Consider the following 20,489-nt stretch of genomic DNA (forward strand, 5'->3'; position numbering starts at 1 on the left):
AATCCCCACCCTGTGAATAAACAACCAGTTGCTAGCAAGTGCCATGTGCTGTCCTTTGTTACCCCATTTGTTAGCACTATTTCGAATTTCATTGGGTTTGCACTGTTCTTTGAGCCTCAACAGAGCACCTTTACTGCCGATTTGTGTCACGTGTCTTCAGGAGTTTGTAATGCAATCTCATGCACAGAATTGTGGTTCTAGGAAACTACTTTGCCATTTTTGCACTGTTCCACACACATTTCATGCCTTAAAAACGACTCCTTCACAGGGAACGTTGGCCCAATTCTTGTATTTCTATCTTCAGCCTGCCTGACATAGTGGTGTTACTGTGCTTCGTACCATCCCATCACAGCAGCCCACTTGATGGTCGCATGTGGCAACGCTTAGCTACCCGACATGCAGCGTACAATGCTGGGAAAAGAACGAAAGAAGAGATAGGGAGAGAGACCCTGCCTCCCACTTACCCCCAGGTCCCTGCTCCAGACGACCGAGTGGGAGAGGGTGTCCCAGAGGTGCACCTGGCAGTCGTAGCCACCCGTCACAAACTGGTTCTGCGTCGGGTGCACCGCCAGCGCCCAGATCTCCTCCGTGTGGCCCTGGTTGTTGGGAGAGGTCAGCAGGAAAAGGGGTAACCTTGTAGACCGTTCTCACACAGTTACGTCCAGTGCATCCTTGCAAGCTTACTACACACACACTCTCCACAGACATCAACTGCAAACAGGCAAACACAGTAGGGGGGTCTCCACGATACACACGCACACGTCATCCCCCCCTCAGGGCATGCAGAAGACACTCCCCCTTCCCCCACCCCCCCTACCTGGACGACGGTGGAGAAGTTGAGGCTGAAGGTTCCCTGCAGGATGGAGTTGCGGGTGGTGCCAATGAGCAGCAGGCTGCCCTTGCCCTGGGCCAGCGTCCGGATGCCCCCTGCCATGTCGGGGAGCTGGGAGGAACACGCACGTTAATCAAAATTTGTGTCTCTCAGAAATGGAGAGGATACTGACAATAGAGACACTTGAATTTGGCTCAAGGACATACTGGTGGACAACAGGACAAGCGCGAAAGAGCATCTTTTAATTAGTAGGCATGCCAATTTGCAAACACCTACTGCCTAATTAGATTACACACACACTGACAAATTACACGTCACTGCCCTTGGCACGTGTATGCCCTCTCATTAGGGCTACTGCAACACGGTACACTCTCAAAGCAGTGATGTCCTAAAAAAAGAACTAGTACCCCCGTCCATGCCATCCCTGTGCACTGGTGAAAACTGTACTGACATGTAGCTCTTGCTTCTGCACCCATATAGTTTGAAATCTGGGCCTAACAAGGTGGTCCTTTGTTTAACATTTTTGTTGATGCCATCAGTGTTAGAGGGCAACAAGAACTGAAACTAACCAGGAGGCTGACAAAGCATCCACGTGTCAATGAGACGCTGGCTGGGCTATGTTCATCCACCACAACCTTCAGTGCCCCAAATGGATGGAATGGTAGGTCATCCAGAAAAGCCCTGTTACCAAGACCGTGTGTAGCTAGGGCACTCCCAAACCCGAAGCGAGTCCTCACACACGGTACGGTAAACACGCCCTTGTTAACACACAGCACCAGGAAGTGCTCCTCACCCGTGCCTCCTGTCCCGTGCGGGAGAGGTTGGCATCCCACTGGACCACCTTGCGGTCCTTGGCTCCCCCCGTCACAATGGTGCCGTCCTTCATGGCGCAGATGGAGAACAGGGGCCCATCGTGGGCGCCCACCACCGTGCGGCACACCTTGTTCGAGCCTGCAGTCAACCAGAAGGGGGGGGTGTCAGAAACAAAGGTCGCGGAACCACCTAATTCACCGATGGCAGTTGAAATGCACTGGGGCACTGAAAGGACAGCGGGAGCTTCAGCAGTAGACCTTGGGTAGCCCACAGTGCTGCGCACCCGAGTCTCACGTGAACACTTACAACAACACAAAAAGAAGGATATGCTCGCCCTCAAAACAACCAAAGGCACTTAAACTGAGTTAAACACGGGGCAGATATCTCCCAGAGCTGGAGTCGGAGGCTAGTAGTGACAACAAAAACTGACAGGGTAGGAGCACGTTTACTCGCAACCAATTCAGCCATATTAGGCCCATCATTACATGCATGTTTTACTGTCACGGGATAGAAGATGAAATAAATGCGGGAAGGTTTCAGAAACAAACACTGGAGCTGACTGCAGTTCCTTCGCAGTTCACTGTCTACAGTTGGAATGTTTACGATTGCTACAGTCTGGTTAACCCTTTTCTTCAATGTGACGTGCCCTGCATTGCAGCCCACTTTGAGGGGGAAAAAATGCAGACAGTGCTGCAACTGCTCCAGGTTTTGATTTAATTTGATTTGGTTTCATTTCGTTTCATTGTACCGCAGCAATGCCAATGCATAGGTATTCCATCTATGACATCACTGCTGACATCGTGTAGCGCAACATCTCTTTAAAGCCAAGCTTTAGTGCCCTCACTGATGGCATCTGTAATGCCAATATGCCCTGCAGGAAAGCCAAGTTTCTCTGACAATGATGATGATGAATAATTGTGGGTGAAGTGAAAGAAAAAAATGGTTCCCGTTGCCGGAATCGAACCTGGGTACCTCGCGTCATGAAGCCGGCATCTATCCCCTTTTCAACACGGTCGAAACTCAGTCCAGACTAAGACGACAACCACAGAATCCGTCACGAGAAAGCTTCACGTTCAAATATAGTCATCGTTAGAAGACGAACGGGTGCATAATTTTTTTCCTCCATTTTCCCTTTTGTTTTGTGACGACAACATCCCTCGAGGCCAGAATGAAGTTTAGTGAGTTACTGCCATTGGCTATCTTCTTCGGATAAAACGCAGTCTTGTTTTGTATTTACAGTGCCTTTAGGGAAGGAAAACAAGAGATCCTGCTGGGAGGCAAACAATGAGGAGCGCGACTTGCCTCTCTGCCAGACCATGATGTTGCCGTTGGAGTCCCCTGTGAGCAGCTCCCCGTGCTCAGTGAAGGTCATGCAGAGCACGTACTTGGGCTTGTTGCTCTTCTGCAAAGGAGATGGGGGAAGAGGAAGATATTAGAGAGATGGGATTCCAAGCTCACTGTAACTGCTCAATTACTCAAGCACAACGGAGGGTGCCTCCTAGCAACACCCAGTTCATGTGATTCTTTGACATTAGGGGTGTGCATGTAGTGACTTGCGGTTTCCAGGCAAGAAATGATTTTGCTGAAATATTTCCAAATCAAGGGGACCGGTTTCCAATAAGAAAACTGAAATATACAATTTCTCAAGCATGCTTCAGTGACTATAGCCCATGGGAAAATAAGAGGCTTGTTCATAACACGCACACACAGAAGCTGCACTGCTGCTTTTAGCTTTATTTGTGATGAGGTAATACAGTTTATATGGGGGCAACTTCATCTCTTGTGGTGACCTCAACCACACAGTACTAGCATATTGAGGGTACAAATTCTGACAAGATGAGCTTAACACGTTGCTCGTTAAAAAAAAAAGACAGCCATTGATGCCTTTATGCGAGTTCTAGTGCGTAGCGGAACGCAAGCCATGAGAAAACGTGCTAATTTCAAACCCTCATCGTCTGCCACTTTGCACCTGCTCGTGGGTACGCCTCTACCAGTACTATTAACAACGCACAAATCTTATTTTTAGAAAGCATTTTCGCAGTGAATGTCCCTGCGCGCACACACAATAATCTTAAATGTGGGTTCCAAAAAGAGCATATAAATGTGTAAAAAAGGTTGAGACCAAAGCTTGTCCAATTGACCGATAACAAACTGAAGGCTCCGTGCTGCGCAAACCGTGCACTTTCATCAATGCTGCTGTGCCAACGCCTTCTTCTCGAGAAAGTTTTATCTAGGTGTCTAGCAGCACAAAGCTAGACACGCTTATCATTTCCTTATGGCTAATATAGGGGAAAAAAGAAAACCAGCATCAACAGTTTTAAAGAAAAAAACTAAAGCTAGACACACAGTCAGAATCTTTCCTATATTTCATATAGAAAAAGAAACCAGCGTCAACAGCTTCAAAGAAAAGATCAACGTTGCGCATCATACCATCAGAAAGCCGGGTCTTCAGGACTGTGCTAGTACGAAGCTTGGCTTCCTTATCTAAAGATTGTTCACCAGGCAGCTTGAGTGCCATTACATTACCAGGACACAAAAAGAGAAGCCCCAGGGTGTAGTACACCCAATGCCAAGGGGATAAGTGGCACTTCCCAAAGGTACCTTCCTCCTCTCGCCGCTTGGCTACACGTCACCGGTGTATTGCAGAAAAGCCTGTCTCCATTAGCAGAGGAGGCGGGTGCATTTTGAACTGCGAAATACTCCAATAACTTACTCTAAATGTTCTAATAGTGTTAATCAATTCAAAGCCAGATACGATAATTGCGTTATCTGCTTCAATGCTTGAAAGCTTTGAACATTCACACACCCCTATTTGACCCTGCGGTAAATCAAAGCAAGAAAATGCTGAACTGTGTGCTGCACATTAGCTGCAAACCCCTTTCAGGAAGTAAAAAGAGAAAATTTAAAAAAAAGAACAACTCCCAGGCCATTTTTACTGCCATTTTTACTAACGTGAACCCTGGGTAGGGGTGGAGTATGCAGTGTATCAGTGTATTCTTGGCAACGTGGTATTTTTGCCAACGGAGATGAAACCGTTGTGGGGTAGAGGTATACAGCTTTGCTGTAAATGTCTTTGAAGCACGAAACCCTCTAGTGCAAGGTTTACACAAGTGTTCTGGTGCTTTAGTACCATGACCACATGAAATGATGATTATGACGACGATGACAGGAGATGCCAATAGCCCCAGCACCTAAGCGGCTTCACCCCTAAAAAGGCTGCAGAAACTTGTACACACTTTTCTGGAACATTTCTGGCAAGTGCTTTAAATGCTGTACAACAACTATAATCTTGCTGAGTAACTGCATCAATACATACCTTGACTGCTGCCATCATCATCATCATTCCGATCACTCACATACACACTCACACTCACCTATGATGGCCACAAGACCTAATAAATAATCTGAACACAAAGGCAACTACATTTGGGGCCACTTATGACTCCCTGTACATTTTCTGCTAGTGCTGGCACTGCTGTCTTCTAACCCAGCAAGCCTCAGGGCCATTTTGAGCCGATAGCATACTATGAGATCTCCCAATTTGCTGGCGAGTGGTACGTGTTTTGAAATAGCAACTACTGTCTGATGACGCATGAAACTTGTCGCCACTGCTCGAATGAGAATGTCATAGCATCACAGCGGCACCACGTATCAGCATTCGCAGGACACACTCAGCCCACCAAATCCATCCGGAGTAGTGGCGCTACTCTACAGTATCACTCAATTAGTGACTGTAACGACCTTTCCCACTACCGACTGGCTCTGTGCACTCACCACCAGATACCTGCTGGTGCAGGTAGCAGCAGCAGCAGAGTCACCACTGCCAGAGCTGTCCTTCTGTGGTGTGACAGAAGACGCCAACCAGGGGGATGCAGTAGGTCAGGGTGGTGGTGCAGGACAGAGGGAGGTGGAGAAGGGTGCAAGACGATGGGAGGAGGGCACCATGCAAGGAGGACGACAGAGGGGGCAAGCCACCACAGGGAAGACAGGCCGCTGACACACACATGCAGGGAGAGAAGCCCCACCGGCCACAGCTACCTGCTAGGGAGACACTACCTTGCAAGTGCATATTTTAAACATCACATACATGTGCACAGACGTTGGCAAGTTTGTTGCAAAAGCTACACCATACTCATTTTATTTGCTCTGTTTTTTTCTTTTCTTTAATGAATTCACGTGGGCGCTGACCCCACCATTGCTTTCCAGGTGCGCTCAAACCTACAATCTACCTCTCACAACATTTTATGACATCAAGGTCATGGTAGCCTTGGTTTGCGCACGAGTGAAGTAGGGGACAGACCAGCCAGGCACAAGCTACCTCTTCCAGCTTTACCTGGTTTCGCACTGCTGCGAACAAGTGCTTAAATCCTTGTGAGCTGACAATCAGTCAGTCATACGACTAATCAGCTTACAATCTCAGCGGTGGGGCTTTTTTAAAAGCCCACAGCAGTTGCGATTGAGACAGCATACGTGACCACGGGCTGAGATGCTATTTTAAAATACTTTTACCTAATATCAGCAGTACAGAGGACAAGAATGTTCCTCAAATGATTTGTAATGCACATCACCAAGTACTAGTACCACCTGCCCCTGGGGACCACCCACCTCGAAGAGGCCGAGCCTCTTGGCCAGGGTGCCGCCCTCCATGTCCCAGAAGTGGATGTGTCCCTTGCCCAGGGTCACCAGGGTGTGCCGGTCCATCGGGTGGAACTCCACCGCAAGCACCGCCTCCGACGCACTCTGCGACACCAAGGCCAACGGGAGAGGGTCAGCTAGCTCGCTCCTGTACTGCACTCTCAATCTACGCACACACAGAGGCAGTAGCATCCTGTAGTTCACGAACAGTCTGGGGCTGTTATTAACCACTGAGCAGTTGGACAAGGAGTAGCTATGAGGGCTGGGGGACACCTCTCATTGTGTCAAAAATTGTCTCCCCACCATGACGAGTAGCATGCAGCAACAAAAAAAAAAAAGGGGGGGGGGGGAGGGGGGGGGAAGGGGCTTTTTTCACAGCCACAAAAGAAATCAAATTACAGCCACACAGATGCATGAAAAATGTTAAAAAAAATGGAAAGCAAACACTTAAATGCTTGTCATGTGGGTAGTACAGCTGAGCTTTTGAGTGTAACACAAACAAACTGCCAAGACAGGAGCAGCAGAGAGAGAGGCAGGCACCTTGGTCTCGGTGATCTTGACCCCTCGCTCCCCTCGCTGCCAGTCCCACAGGGAGATGGTGTGCTCGCTCGAGTCGTCCACCGCACACAGGATGGAGCCACCGTCCTGAAAGGTGATACGGGGAGGGGGGAGGGAGACATATATATGGGGAGAGTCAGGGCCAGTCATCAAGTAACACACAAGTGATTACGATTAGCAATGGCATCATCTATAGCAATAATGGAAGGATGCACATAATGTAGCTTAAATTATTACAGTTCTGTCACTTTTTTTTGCACCGGTTACCACCACAGTTGTTGTCACTTCAGATTCCCTCCCAAGGCAAGTTATGCAAAACATGAATCTCTCCCCTCCCGGGCTTCAAAGTGATGCAGAACGTGTGCACGAAACCTCCAACTTTGCCCTCAATAGCACTGTCACCCAGAAACCGGGTTACGACTTGTGCTTTGGAATTCATGCAATCTGGGCTCAATACCTAGTGCTGGCAAGTTATTTTCCTGTGTGTGCTAATACCACTCCCCCCCCCCCCCCCCCTCCCCCCCTCAACACACACACAAAAGAAAGATTACGGATCGGTTGGGTCACCACTAAAGGTACTTTATTACAAGCGCGCGAATATTCAAAACTTCGAGTACTTCACAAAGAGTGTATTCTATTCAAATCACAATGAAGTTTCACCATTCGGAGCATCTGAAGTTTTTGAATATTCAAAATTTAGGAGTAATAGAGCAGTGAAAGTTGTTGTCATTTCCCTTTCTTCACCCTGTGTCATTTAGTGCTTAAGTTTCCCTCATGGGTGTTCACCAACCAGCTCATCTCTTTGATATGCCACACAACCTGCAAACTTGCCTGCTCCACCACCCAGCTTGCCCCTTCAGGTTGGCTTGTTCACGCGACATTGAAGCTGTGCAAAAAGCTCGACACGTGCGAGTCTAGCACAAATGAGTGCAAAATGCCAACACTGGCACATGTTAGCTGGGGTGGAACACTACTTGTCTATACAATTCACAAGCCAAAAAGAATTTTCCTGTCAGCATAGTAGCATGACTGAGGAATTAAAATTCATTACTTGCTGGCTTAAACTAAGGGTCATGCCAGCCACTAATATGCTTAGCCTATTTTCAGCGACTGGAGGGACCAGGCGAATATACCTCCTGTGCTCACAAAACGTTGAGGAACATGCATTCCTTCAAGGATTTCTGCTTTTCGGCCAAATTCTCGCCCCACTGCTTCGTCATCTTGTCTCGAGTTTTATTTTTAAGTTTCCCTGCCATTTTTTTTTTATCAACAATACATGAACACCCAGATCTATCAAGTCCTGAAAAACAAAGTTATAATTTCTTTTGTAGCTATGTTTTTTCAAGCTTTCTTTGCACAAAGGCAAAGATATTCGCATCTGAAACCATTCTGTTCGCAGTCACTTTTTATAATTCGTACTTGATTCGCAGTCCCAAATTTGATGTTCGCACAACTTTACACTCAATGCCCAGAAGTGTTTGAGCCAATATCCCAGCCAACCTCCTTTAGTGGGTCTTCCCTCAAAGAAGCTTCTAAACGGAGTCCCAAAATCCTGTGCAATGCTTACAAGATCACTCTCAAACATCTCCCCTTCTTCCCTGGCTTAATACCAAGTGTTCCAAAGACATGAGGTGGCATTACTAATGCTACAGCCTAGCGGAAAAAACACACACTGTTTAAGCTCTATCCTTTAGCTAGACAATGAGGGAGCACTCACCATCTTGGAGAAGGCAATGCAGCTGACGGCCCGTTCGAAGTCCCCGACACCGATGATGTGCAATGTGTTGAGGCTGACGGAATCCCATATCCTGACGTGGGGCTGGAAAGCCACATGCACCAACGCACTGCTATTAGTGGAAAGCCTGGGGGGACACTTTCGCAACAGGCCAGTGCTTGTCAGAAGTGCTCGAGCCCGCAAAAATAAATAGTTCAACCTGCTGCCTACAGCCTCAATGGGTGTCAACACTAATGAACGGTGGGAGGAAAAGTTTTGTAAACTCAGCGATCCAGGCAAAAAATTTCTTTGCAAAGGAAGAATTCAAGTTCGGTGCCAAGTTTAAGCGCAAAGCTTTTAGCCTGAACTTGGTGTTTATGCAAAACTTGAACAATGAGGGCGCTTCTGTGACGCCAGGGTGCTGACCTGCACCTACAACTGTGAAGGCCACGGCCGGTGGCTGGATTTTGTTGTGCAGGTCTAAGTACACCAGCACAACAGGCAGCACATTGATAGCATATGAAAAAACAAGACGGTGAAGCTGTCTTCTAACTTCCTTCCATTCGTCTTTGTTTTGTTATTCGAATCCTTCTTACTCCAATTTTCGTGCGGCTTTGCCTACTACACAACAGAAAAATTTACGAGGAAAATTTCTTGATGCTCGCACGCAACAAAGTTACGCCTCAAACAATTTCCGCAAGGAACGTTATAAATTCCTGAAATCGAGGCTCTGATTAATGGTACCTTAGAGAAGGCACAACAATTTAGGCTAAAAGGTCACTGTATCTTCTTTTTTTCCAAAAGATGTTTTTTTTTTTCACTTAGGGTGCAAATTAACAAAATCATGAAAGGACATCCACTTTCAGGGCTCGAGCACTCCGTAAAACAAAATTCCCGTTTTCTACCTACAGGTAATAAGCAGAAAGCCACTACGGTGAGAGGCAGAGAAAGTGCACAATGCTCGCCAAATGTACACACACAACAACACTCTCAAGGGGGCTGCTACTCTACAAGCGGGGCCATGCCCATTCACACACACACACAGGCCACTACAGCACGTACAGCACAACAAGGCCCGGACTAGGGTACTGGCAATCATTTATGCTGCACATTCCAAAGTGGCAAAATGGACGAAACAGCGTTCAAATGTTACCGGACTGAAAATTCCAATCGCTTCCATTTGCACACCCGATTTAATTCCATTCACTGAAGTTCAGTGCAGGCCTTAAAGGAGCCATGAAGACAAAATACAAGTTGGGTTTATTAGAAAGACTGCTTAGTCCCGATAACAATGATACCAATATCATCGCAATCTTCGAACAAATAACGGAGATATGAAAGAAAACGTGTGAAGCAGTCGCGACCCCCTAGCAAATTTTTCGCACCTTTTCTGTGATGTCAAAGAACCTTGTTTGTGCGATTGGTGGCCGCCTAACTGACCTGTCACGACGACACATGACTGAACGTCTGTAATGGGGCCTCTAGTTCCATTTGACCGCATCACCTGAATGTTAACGTGCAGTTAACGCACTGGAAATTATGTTTTATTGTTGGCCCGTATGACGTCACTCTTGCTCATAACACATCACTGTGGCGCAAAATTTGAACGTTTTTAAATACTTCTTGCTTTTTTTTGTTAAAAAAACATCTTTTGGGGCTGTAATGAAGCTGGGTGAGATACTGAATCCTAGTTCTTTAAAATAAACAAAGTTGTATTTTCTCTTCATGGCTCCTTTAAGCAGGGTATAACAGTTTTCACGGCTAAAAGCAGAAATCTTGACAGCCTATGCGACAACGGCAAATATTCGATCAAAATTGACAATGAAACGAATCTTGTCGCGTGCAGTAGCAAGGCAGCCTGTTTGGTTGACGTATAAGAGTTACTGCGTAAAACTAAAAGAATGTGTTCCACGACGGTCGCCAGATGGATCTATTTCCTCTGTTTACACGTCCATGCGCTATTTTAGCGAGAAACGAAAACTGCCTGGACAAAGTCCACCAATCTTGTTTTGCCACTTGATATTTGTGACATCACGAATTTCATTATCGAGGCCCCTTTCAGTCAGGGCACTAACGATTAGCAATGGTCTGAAATTCAGACACTGAGATGCGATGCAGCACGAATGATAGGAGCCAGCACTGAGGCACACAAAGGTCAATTTACGGGAGGGAAAAAAGCACGGCCCAAAAGCCACGGTACAAAATAAGCGCATCACTAGAGCACACACACACGTACACACACATACAGGCACACAAACGGCCACACATCTATGCAAGTCCAAAGAGACACTGTACGTCGCACTTAAAAGGCATGCACACGATACTCAAGGAGGCGCAATACTTGCAAAGGGAAGGGGTTGGACCTGTGAGGCAAAGTGAAACAGAAATCTGTGGAAGTCTGTACGAAGGTACGATGATTACTGAGGGCTCTACTTTTTGCGTCAACTGCTGGGGTAATAAGCCCTCCGTCCGCACTTCTTTTCATATCTCTCTATATTGCACGTGTGAGTGTAAGAAAGCTACATATACTCAGTTCTGCTAATTTGATCACCAGCATCAGCAGGTGTGTACGGTAATTTTCACAGCATGTTTTGGTGCGCACAGTTTGTGGGCCACAAAAATTTTCTGGGGCCCAAGCAGAGACTGTGGAGTGCAAAGACTCCCCTTGGAGCAGCCTTTGCAAGTTCCATTTGTGCACCTTTAATTGCTGCCCTCTTAAAGATTTCAAAGGGTTCCACCAAGAAACCCCTGCACAAGCTTCATTACACAGTTGAAAGAAATTTTGATGTCCATAATCAATAAAATTAAGAACTTCAACTAAGCTATACGAGATGGCAAGGTTGTTCAGAACTCACTTTACTCTCCTGGACCCAGTATATTTTATTTTTTTTAAAAATTGGCCACATATCTGCTTGTTTTACAGCAAATGTTGTAGAAAGACGATAGTATTCTGCTGTTCCAGCCATATAAGTCATTGTATCTTTGCGCTTTCTGGGCAAGTCTTCGCGTCTACAGCTGGCACTTAATGACCACTGCCATGGTCGCTGAAAGGCGGAAAACCACATGATCAGGCGTCATTCTTTCCAGTGTACTGCCGAACGTACCACCGAAGTGACATAGTGGCGCCATCTGTCACCGGCCCTGGGAAACACACAACTTTGCTTCCCAGGGCCACTACCAGGTGGCGGTACCGTGTCTGCCACGGAGGGTTTTTTTTTCTTCCATGGCTCCACGTTTTGCATCCCTAGAGTGGCTAAATTTCATTTGCCATCACAGCCCAAGAAACACTAGCGTCTTTAAAATGAACCATCCAGGTATTTTTTACCACACAGAAACACTGCAAGTATCACTTATGTATTCATGTTGTGCCTGAGATATGCGTAACATTTTGTTTTGGCTCCACAATGTTCAGAAGTATGAACACAGCCACCACATCTCAAGGTCTGGAAATATCTTGGGCTATATAAATGTCGTGTTCGCAACTGCTTCAACTTTAGCTGGATAGCTGGATCAAGGGACAGACAGATGGACAGGCAGACCAAAATTTCTGTGTTGAAGTAGTCTAGGAAAGACTACTCAAAAATTGAAAATTTACTTAGAGGTAACAAAGGAACACCTTCAGTTCTTCCTATATCAAATGATTACACTTCAAAGCCCTCTCCGTGGCAGAATAGACAGCAACTAACATGACCAAATCGAAGCCCTGTTGAAGAAAGTCATGAGATTGACCAGTCACGCACAACCTGAAACTAACTATCCTCCAGCTTTCTCCCTGCAAGCCAAGAATAAGAAGGCCCGATAACAGAACTCAATCTCCACGCTGTTCAACTAATATCCGGCTTGGATCAAAGTTGAAAAGCACTGTAGACCTTTCATGCAGCATTCATACACTCCAACAGTCATCTCTCCAGTGCACAGGGGAATGTCGACATTGAAAAATGTGGGTAAGAGAACGGTACCGTTAATCCACTCATGCTCCGCCCCCATGCATTCGTCAATGCTCTCCCTCTAAGGTGCAGGCAAGCTAATGCAGCTTAAAACATTTTTAAAATGCGCTGGTGATGCAGGGGTAAGGGCAAGTGTGCATTAATCAAAGAAAAAACGTTGATTACCCGACTGACGACACGTGGCTACAAAGGGAAAGGTTTAGAGAAAGAGAGAGGGAGAAATCAAAACAGCGTTTTAGTCAGTCATGAGATTTACTCAAGATGACTACGGATCTCATAAATCCTACACAATCACTTGCACATTCTTTTTTTTTTTTAGAAAATACTGTGTACCCCATCACGGCTTCCTTTCCAAGATTGAAATGCGAGTCTAAACTGCACAACAATTTCTAAGTTGTCTGCCAGAGGTTCTGCAGCAATCATTCTGCTGGTCATTTGTGCAACAAAGCTTACTGCCGCAAAAACAAAAAGCAGAAGTCATCAAAAGCATTATAGCAATTTCAACCCTTTTTGCTGAAATCACACGCTAACTGCGCTTATTTTATCTACAGTGGAAACGTCTTCTCGGCAAATCTCTATGCAAGTTCTGAGAAAAAAAAAGGTCTGTAAAGCAGTTCCAGAGCCCTAAAATATTATTATACAATGAAATAAAAGATCTGTTATGATTAAATAATAGATGGCGGGTTAGTTCCTTGCATGAAGGCATTTGATCTGCACAGCATATACTAATTGCTTTGAACAAAACACTGCTGCCTTCTTGCAGGCACTCAATAATTGTGGGTCCCTTCAAGAGACACTGAAGTGAATTTGTCAAGCTCCCGTTTTTGCTTGCACTGCGTAGACTGGCTCAAATTAGCACACTTTTCATCGTTTATCCGGTTGACAAATCGGTAATTATTTTACACAGCGCGAAAGAAGAAAAACTACCATGCGCGGTTTGCGGCGGCCGCACCAACTAAGCTGTGACGGTGAGAGGAGGGGGCACCGTAATTGGACGATGCCCAAGGTGAGCAACCAAACAAGTTTCGGTTTCGGTTTCAGTTCTGTAAAACACAACCGGTGGCGTTGTTGGATGGGCATTCTCAATAACTCAGTAATCATCGTACCGCGCTTCTGCCATGTTGTCAGCTGTAAAAATGCATAAAGATAAGCCTCCCAGGACGGCTTGGAATCGTAGCATTCACTAGCCGAGGCCTACGCAGTGCATGGACGCCCTCCGCGTACCCGCAGACGCCCAAATGTCATGCGCTTTTCCCCCATATTTGGAGCTTGCCTCACTCATGCCTGTACCGTAAAAAGCGTGTTCGCACCAGGCCAAGGGTCTGTTAATTCTGGCCTGTGCCCACTGCCCGCAAGCAGTCGGTGCTTATGGCAACAGCACGCCAACGAGAACTCGCTAGCGCGCCAGTGCCAGCCTGCGCGCGTTCTGTGAACTAGTTCGTGGAGCCATGAACGTTGCGGCCGAAAAAAAGGTGAACTCAATGTAGTAAACATCGGCAGAAAACGAAAAAGTTTACAAAAAAAAAAAAGAAAGGACGTACCCGCGGGGATTCGAACTCATGACTTGCAAAATACTTGCATACCTAGCACCTCAGACAGCTAGGCCACAGGGGCGGGCTCTGCTGCCTCTGGTAATATAGAGTATATATTGTATAACCAGTTTACACTTTTATTTAGTTTTGCAATTTCAAGTAGCTTAGGTGACTATATGTTGTATTGCGATCGTGCAGTAAGCGTCCCCCGAGTTTCCACAATAGCTCACGTCTAGCAATTGCATTTCGTAGACGGAAAAGCGTTCGCAGATGCGTAGTCGTGCTGCTGACCGCTGTGCTTGTTCGCCCAGCGCCAAAAAGTGCTTCCCGCACCCTAGTTTTACGCTGTACGGTAAAAATATCAGTTGATTTTATTTCCTTAGTACCTATATTGACTTCGCTGACTCTTCTCCCGCCTTCAAGAGGCCTTATATTTTCCTACTGGCGTACCAGTCACCGAAGCGTCGCATGCGCGCTTGTGTGAAGCGACCTTGACTTGGAGCTAGATACAGTGTACAAACTAACCAAGTAAAGAAAGGCAGATTCTTCCATTCACAAACGTGTCCTGGCTTCGTTTCAACTGAGCGAACGAATTGCGACGACCCGTCGGCGGCCGGCGGACGAAACGCTGGGCCGACTGACTCTGTCTGAAGGCCGGGGAGCCGTGCAGTAACGCAGCCAATTGCCAGCTCATCCCCTCCTGACGTCACACGAAAACGCCGCAGAAAATGGGCGAGCGTAAAGAGAGGAGGACAGCATTTTTGAATTAATTTTTCTACTAAATAAAATCGCGTAAACGCGCCCAGGGTGTTCGAAACATGGCCTGGGGACTCCGGACTACAATTTGCGCAAGTAATCCCGCAATGTTTACATATCACTTCAGTGTCCCTTTCAATAAGGGTTTTAGGGTAGCAGAAGCCACATTTTTACATTTCCATTTTCATAAATTTGTTTTTGAGAAACCTGCTCACATAAAGTATGTATATAAATCAAGTCCCATTCAGAGCTGCGAACAGAACTTAAATGCGTGCTGCATAGTTGTGATTAGTAACACTAATAAAAGTACAAACCCACTAGACTGATGTAGCACGCTTATAACATTGTACACTTATGGACAAACGAAATGCAAGCACAAAAATATGAACCAGAACATGCAAAATCAAAGGATATGATTCGTGGAGATCACGTAGTGATGTGGTAAAGGTATATCTGGGAAGTCACATTTACAAGCTTTTCTGCTCTTACGGAGTGATGTGACAATTTGATTCGCATTTTAAAAAAATTCCACTATTTCTGTTTTTCTGTTCATATTTGCGTGTTCGCATTTCATTTACATTACCTCAACAGAGATGCTCAGCTGCCCCGTTGCATTTCACACAAGCGCAATTATTTTGCCCTGCTGTTGAGGCTTCGCAATTGCAGTGCACGCGGCTAACGTGATGAGTGAATGCTGCTACTCACTAGTGGCAAGAAAATTTATGGTACATCAAACAGTGTGCAGGAAGGCACCTCTGCACGAGTGAATTCTGCCACTAATGTGCAACAACTGTGGTTGCTGACGAAGTTTCAAAATTTATTGCCACATAGAGTAGCAAAAGTTGTAACTCCAAGCTTTAACCTGCAGTTACTATTTCTCAGTGGCTGTAAAATCCAGTATAGAGGCACAGAACGCAAATGTCCGATGTACCCACAAGCTTTACAGTACGTAAGAAGGGAACAATTCCAAAAATAAAAAGCAACTTGTTCCACGGCTGACACAACAGTTTTCTGGTCATTGCTATGAACACGCATTGCTACTACTTCTACTCGTGTAAAAGCCTTGTGTTGCGTAGTGTGTAGTCAACGTAAGAGCTCAAGACGTTGGTCTGCATCTTGCGTAGATTCACAAACATTTGCTGCTTGTAGGTTTCACCTTCTGATGACAGCCCCGTAAGCTCCACTAACCACAATTTTAAGGCCAGCTTGGATTGTTGAAGATGGTTTGAGGTGCTTAATGACAGGTTCAAAAAGTGAGTCGAACCAGAAATAGCAACACCAAAAAAATGCCATAACCGAAATCTCATATAAATGCACAAGGGAAAAAATTCCTTGGGCCACTTCAGTCTGCTTATGTGCTTTGAAGGCAACAGCCTGACAACACTTAGTAACAACTTCTTTGCTGCTAAATCGTATTTGTGTCTCTTTTTTGCTTTCATTTTTTCACCTTTGCATTCCTTTCTTTGCTTGAATTTGTTTGTCTTACAGTGTGAACTACATCACCAAGCAGGCTGGCACACATTACACTTTTTCTAGACTCGGGGTTCTTTGCAGCTGGTGCGCACCTGTTCAACTCGCATGCCATCCCATTCAGGTGTCATGTACCATGCACTATTGAGCAATTTTTACGTCTCCGATTCACAGATTTGTGAAGTTTATGGAGTGGGAGCAAGCTGCTCAAAGCATCTGTTGTTCCGATAAGAAAGGAACAATAACAGCCACAACAACTTTTGTTTTACCGCTGGAAACTTGCAGAGATAGCACAGTGGGAGCGAATTAGACTGCTACTACGGAGACCGGGGTTCAAATCCAGCCGGATCGCACTTTTTTTTATTTACTCTTCATTTACGGTGGCGGCCATTTTGTTTACCTTCATTTATTTTGGGGCCGGGGAAAAAAATATATAAACAGAAATGAAAGCAAAAAACCCAAACCCATGCCTACTACTGTATAACAGGTAAATGTGACCCAGTCATAGCACATAAACTGATATAAAATATGTGCACAAAAGGTATGTGTACATATAATTGTACTTTCTTTGGTGTTCCTTAAATGATAATTTTTTGTGTTCTTTTTTGTCGTAAGTTGGATTCTCTATTCTCTATTATGTACACCTGTTAACCGTTTATGCTCAGAACCTGCTTAGACTTTATGCCATTTTTGTTTGGTGACTTTATCGTTAGGCAATATTGTAGTTAACAGCCTTGACCAACTTTTCTAATATATCAATAGCCCGACAACGACAACAACAGTGATGGTTTTTTACAGAATGGGGCACCCTGAGCTTTCACCCTGAAAGTTGTGGGGAAGCCAAATGTTGCATAGACAATACCATAGGGGAATCAAGCCAGAGAAATGAGCAACTGCACACATGAAACAATGTCATTTAGCACAATCACACACTCAACAAATGGAATAGTGTACCTGGGCCATAGTAACTTAATAAACTGCAGTGGGTATGCAGAAAGAAAAAGATGTGAGTCAAGTCCAGTTAGAAAGAACTCACACTAGAAAGATTCTCCACTGGTTCTGTCCCCAGAACGGTGCTGAATTTCTTACAAAGTTGTTATTGTTGAATAAATTTTATTCTAATGTGCATTTTGGTACTGCAAACATTGTACACTTAATTCCAGCAATGCTCTACACCTGTATAGAATTGATAGAAAAGAGCTGCACAGAGCTCTCAATTTTTACACTCGCTCATTACATGAACTGCAACGTTGGACTGATGTGAATTACCCTGTACACCTGCTCTAAAGTAAAAGTTTGGCATTTCACACACAATTTGCCCTGGCTCTACCAGTAAGGTGTTTAGTTGCTTTACTGAATAAAATTTTTCTCCAGCCAACGTTCCCTCAGTTTCACTCCTGATTGCGCTACGCAGCCGGAAAAAACCACTGGAGGTTTAACTGGGCCTGTCGAAAACACCATTGGACCAATTGGAACCAAACAAGAATGCAAATGGTTCCAATTGGACCAATGCTGTTTCCAGGAGGTACAATTGCACCTCCAATGGTTGTTTTCAGCTGGGTAGACTGGAAATTCATGGATCGGAATTAGTTTCTACGGCCCGAACTTCTCATTAGCGCTGATTCACAGAAAGCTTAGTTATCTGCTTTCATGGGAAAGTTAAGCCCAGCTGTCTCCTTTGAAAAACCTGCGCCTATCCTGCATAGCACAGCTGCAAGCCCTAAGTGCTATGCAATCAGATGGTAAAACGTGTCACATGAAAGACTACGTCCTACAAGCCCAAACAAAATCTTTTCAGCATTGTGTGTACTGCATTTGACCTTTGGGCAGAAAGAAACGCACGCGCGCAAAAACGGAAAAAAAAAAAAAAAAAAAACCATTACGACATTTCTGCTTCTGTTTGGCATAGTAGCAGTATTTATAAAGTGCAAAATGTGTGAGTGCTGGGAGGGAAAAAAGCAGAGCAGGAAAGTACCAACGAGCTGTAGGCGAGCTGTTGTGGAAGGAAAAGTGTGCCAGTCAGCCAGCAGATTGCGACAGCATTGCCAGCAGGTGTGCCTAGGTAGTGCGAACCACTTCCTCCGGCATCAGACAACCCCCCTCGAGGGTCTTGTCTGATGCTTTTTCCACTTGAGAAAGTGCAACACCACAGAACGGCGTTCTATAGTCCCTAGGAAAGAGGAGCAGTGCTTATCAGCGGGCACTTCAGGTCTTGGAAACACTTGGCAGTTCCTTCCTTGGCAAGAATAAGCGGAAAAATTTAATTCAAATTTGGCAGAGTGAACGCCAAGGTGAAGACTAGAACAGATATGAGCTCCTTGCACAGGCCAATTTGATACGCTGCAGACAGTCTCAACATAAAAATAAAGAAAATGCAGGTAGCGAGAGAAATTGTATTCCCTTTGAACTACGGTATACCAAGCGCAGTCTGTTGGGCTATATTTCTTCCCTTGGCGCTCTTTCGTTTACATTTGAAGTAGCTGAAATGCCGTGTTTCATGTGGTGAGGTTGAGTCACTTGCTGTCAGTAGACTTAAGTAGACTTAAGTCGCTTACGCTTACGTCAGTATAGGCTAAGTCCCTTGCCTGTCATGGCAGGTCCCTAAGTTCGCTTCCCATCCCTGCTACATCAGTGCATTTTTTTTTAGTTAGATGACAGCTCACCGCACGTGGGTTTTTCAAACCACCCAATGTGTTCAATGCCAGGTTCTCAGCCTCATGAGACGCATAACGTGTTCGCATTAGCAAACACAGCTCAGCCTGTAACCAAGAAACTGCGGATAGAACTAATGGCAGAAAGTCAAAATATTCCAAATTTAGTTCTGCTCCCCGCGAAGAAGACCAGGCAGGAAAGACTCCTCCTCTTTCTTGCAAATAGGCGCAAGCCGTGCAATCTCAGCCACCCACCAAGGCTACACTACGGATAGTGTGGAGGTAAAAGCGCAGTGCATACGGATATGCGACCGACTGTCACAGAGCAAAAGAATACAACAGGTGCGGGTGGGACGCTAAGGCAGCAGCGGTGATGACGAAGCCACAGGGGTGCACGGCTGAGCGGCACAGAACGTGACAAGGGTGGACGAAACGAGGCATGGCTTAATAATTAAGAGACGCGCACAGGAGATTGCGGCCCCTACAACAAACCTGGTGACTCACCATAAAACCCTCTTCCTCCGCCATTACGTCGGCACGCCGGTGATTCTGTGCTCGCAACAGCGCAGGACAACTTTCGTCAAGCGATGCAGCCATCTTATCATTTGTGCACAAAGTTATTACAAATTCAGCTTGCTGTATCACACCACACACAACAACGGTTGTGTTTACGAGGCGGCTAGGCTGGTAACTTGTTTCTTCTTTTTTGTCTTTTATTTCAGTGTCACCAAATTTTAACATTCATTGTTATAATGATGTATGCGTGATGAATAATGACGGGACTATGCTTTTGCCTGTGTGATTATGCTTTCTAATTTTCCAGTTTTCTTCCTTGCAATAAAATATTATTAAATTGGCACCTGAACAACGTGCCAATTTTACTATTGTCCCAGCTAAAGGGGCCCTGAAGACAAAATACAACTTAAATTTGAAAACAATGCTATTTTTTAAGCCACTCAACTCCGCTCCAGTCTTGAGACTTTTTTTTAACCAACAAAACATCAGACATATTGAAAGATTTTTTAATTTCACATTACAAGATGTCAAAAGTGACCTGATAAGATGAATACTAAAACTAGAGTTATTCGTACGTTAACTCCATGTTAGCATTTAGGGATAACATCAAGAAGAACTTCCGACTTCACTGCAATGGCACAGTCTTGTTTCTTGGCGGCAGCTTTCGTCAGCAGCTGCCAATAGCCGCTGCTTCACCCGTTTTTCCTTATGGGGGAACGTGGCAAGAAAAAAGACTTCTTATTGACAAACCAAACCTAATCAAATTAGGAGTATTTATGTAACTAACCATTGTAACAACAAAGCTGAAATCGGTGTCAGCATACTTTCTATACTTTTTGAGTTACAAGACTAATTGCCTGAAAGCTGATGCATTAAGCATAATTAACTAATTACGCATGAACTGAACAATATTTTCACGTCAGTGTGAACAAGAAGGTCGATTTTGGGCCGAGACGCTCTTAGATTATTGCTTTATTTCCTTTTAGTAAAAGAAATGACATGAGAAATTTCAGCTTCCTTTCAAAACCAGAAAAAGTTTTAAGTTACAATGGAAATGAAATTTCT

At 45.2% G+C, this 20,489-nt stretch overlaps 1 protein-coding gene across 8 annotated transcripts in view; it reads right to left on the reverse strand.

The window, feature by feature from the left end:
• The window catches only part of LOC144149517 (echinoderm microtubule-associated protein-like 2), a 170,782-nt gene that overhangs the window by 17,758 nt on the left and 132,535 nt on the right, over positions 1–20,489 (reverse strand). For 5 of the 8 annotated variants that reach the window (XM_077681128.1, XM_077681122.1, XM_077681127.1 and 2 more), the window contains 9 exons: positions 19,413–19,457; positions 12,665–12,682; positions 8,556–8,657; positions 6,821–6,925; positions 6,251–6,385; positions 2,948–3,047; positions 1,626–1,783; positions 818–943; positions 465–596 (listed from right to left, as the gene is read on the reverse strand). In XM_077681128.1, the coding sequence (XP_077537254.1) occupies positions 465–596; positions 818–943; positions 1,626–1,783; positions 2,948–3,047; positions 6,251–6,385; positions 6,821–6,925; positions 8,556–8,657; positions 12,665–12,682; positions 19,413–19,457 (921 nt within the window). The remainder of the gene's footprint in view (positions 1–464; positions 597–817; positions 944–1,625; positions 1,784–2,947; positions 3,048–6,250; positions 6,386–6,820; positions 6,926–8,555; positions 8,658–12,664; positions 12,683–19,412; positions 19,458–20,489) is intronic. The other 3 variants (XM_077681125.1, XM_077681124.1, XM_077681126.1) reach the window with 3 other exon arrangements.

Source organism: Haemaphysalis longicornis, unplaced genomic scaffold (assembly GCF_048455015.1).
Source record: "Haemaphysalis longicornis isolate Haplotype H1 unplaced genomic scaffold, Haemaphysalis longicornis Haplotype H1 scaffold_8, whole genome shotgun sequence".
NCBI classification, from domain to species: Eukaryota; Metazoa; Arthropoda; class Arachnida; order Ixodida; family Ixodidae; genus Haemaphysalis; species Haemaphysalis longicornis.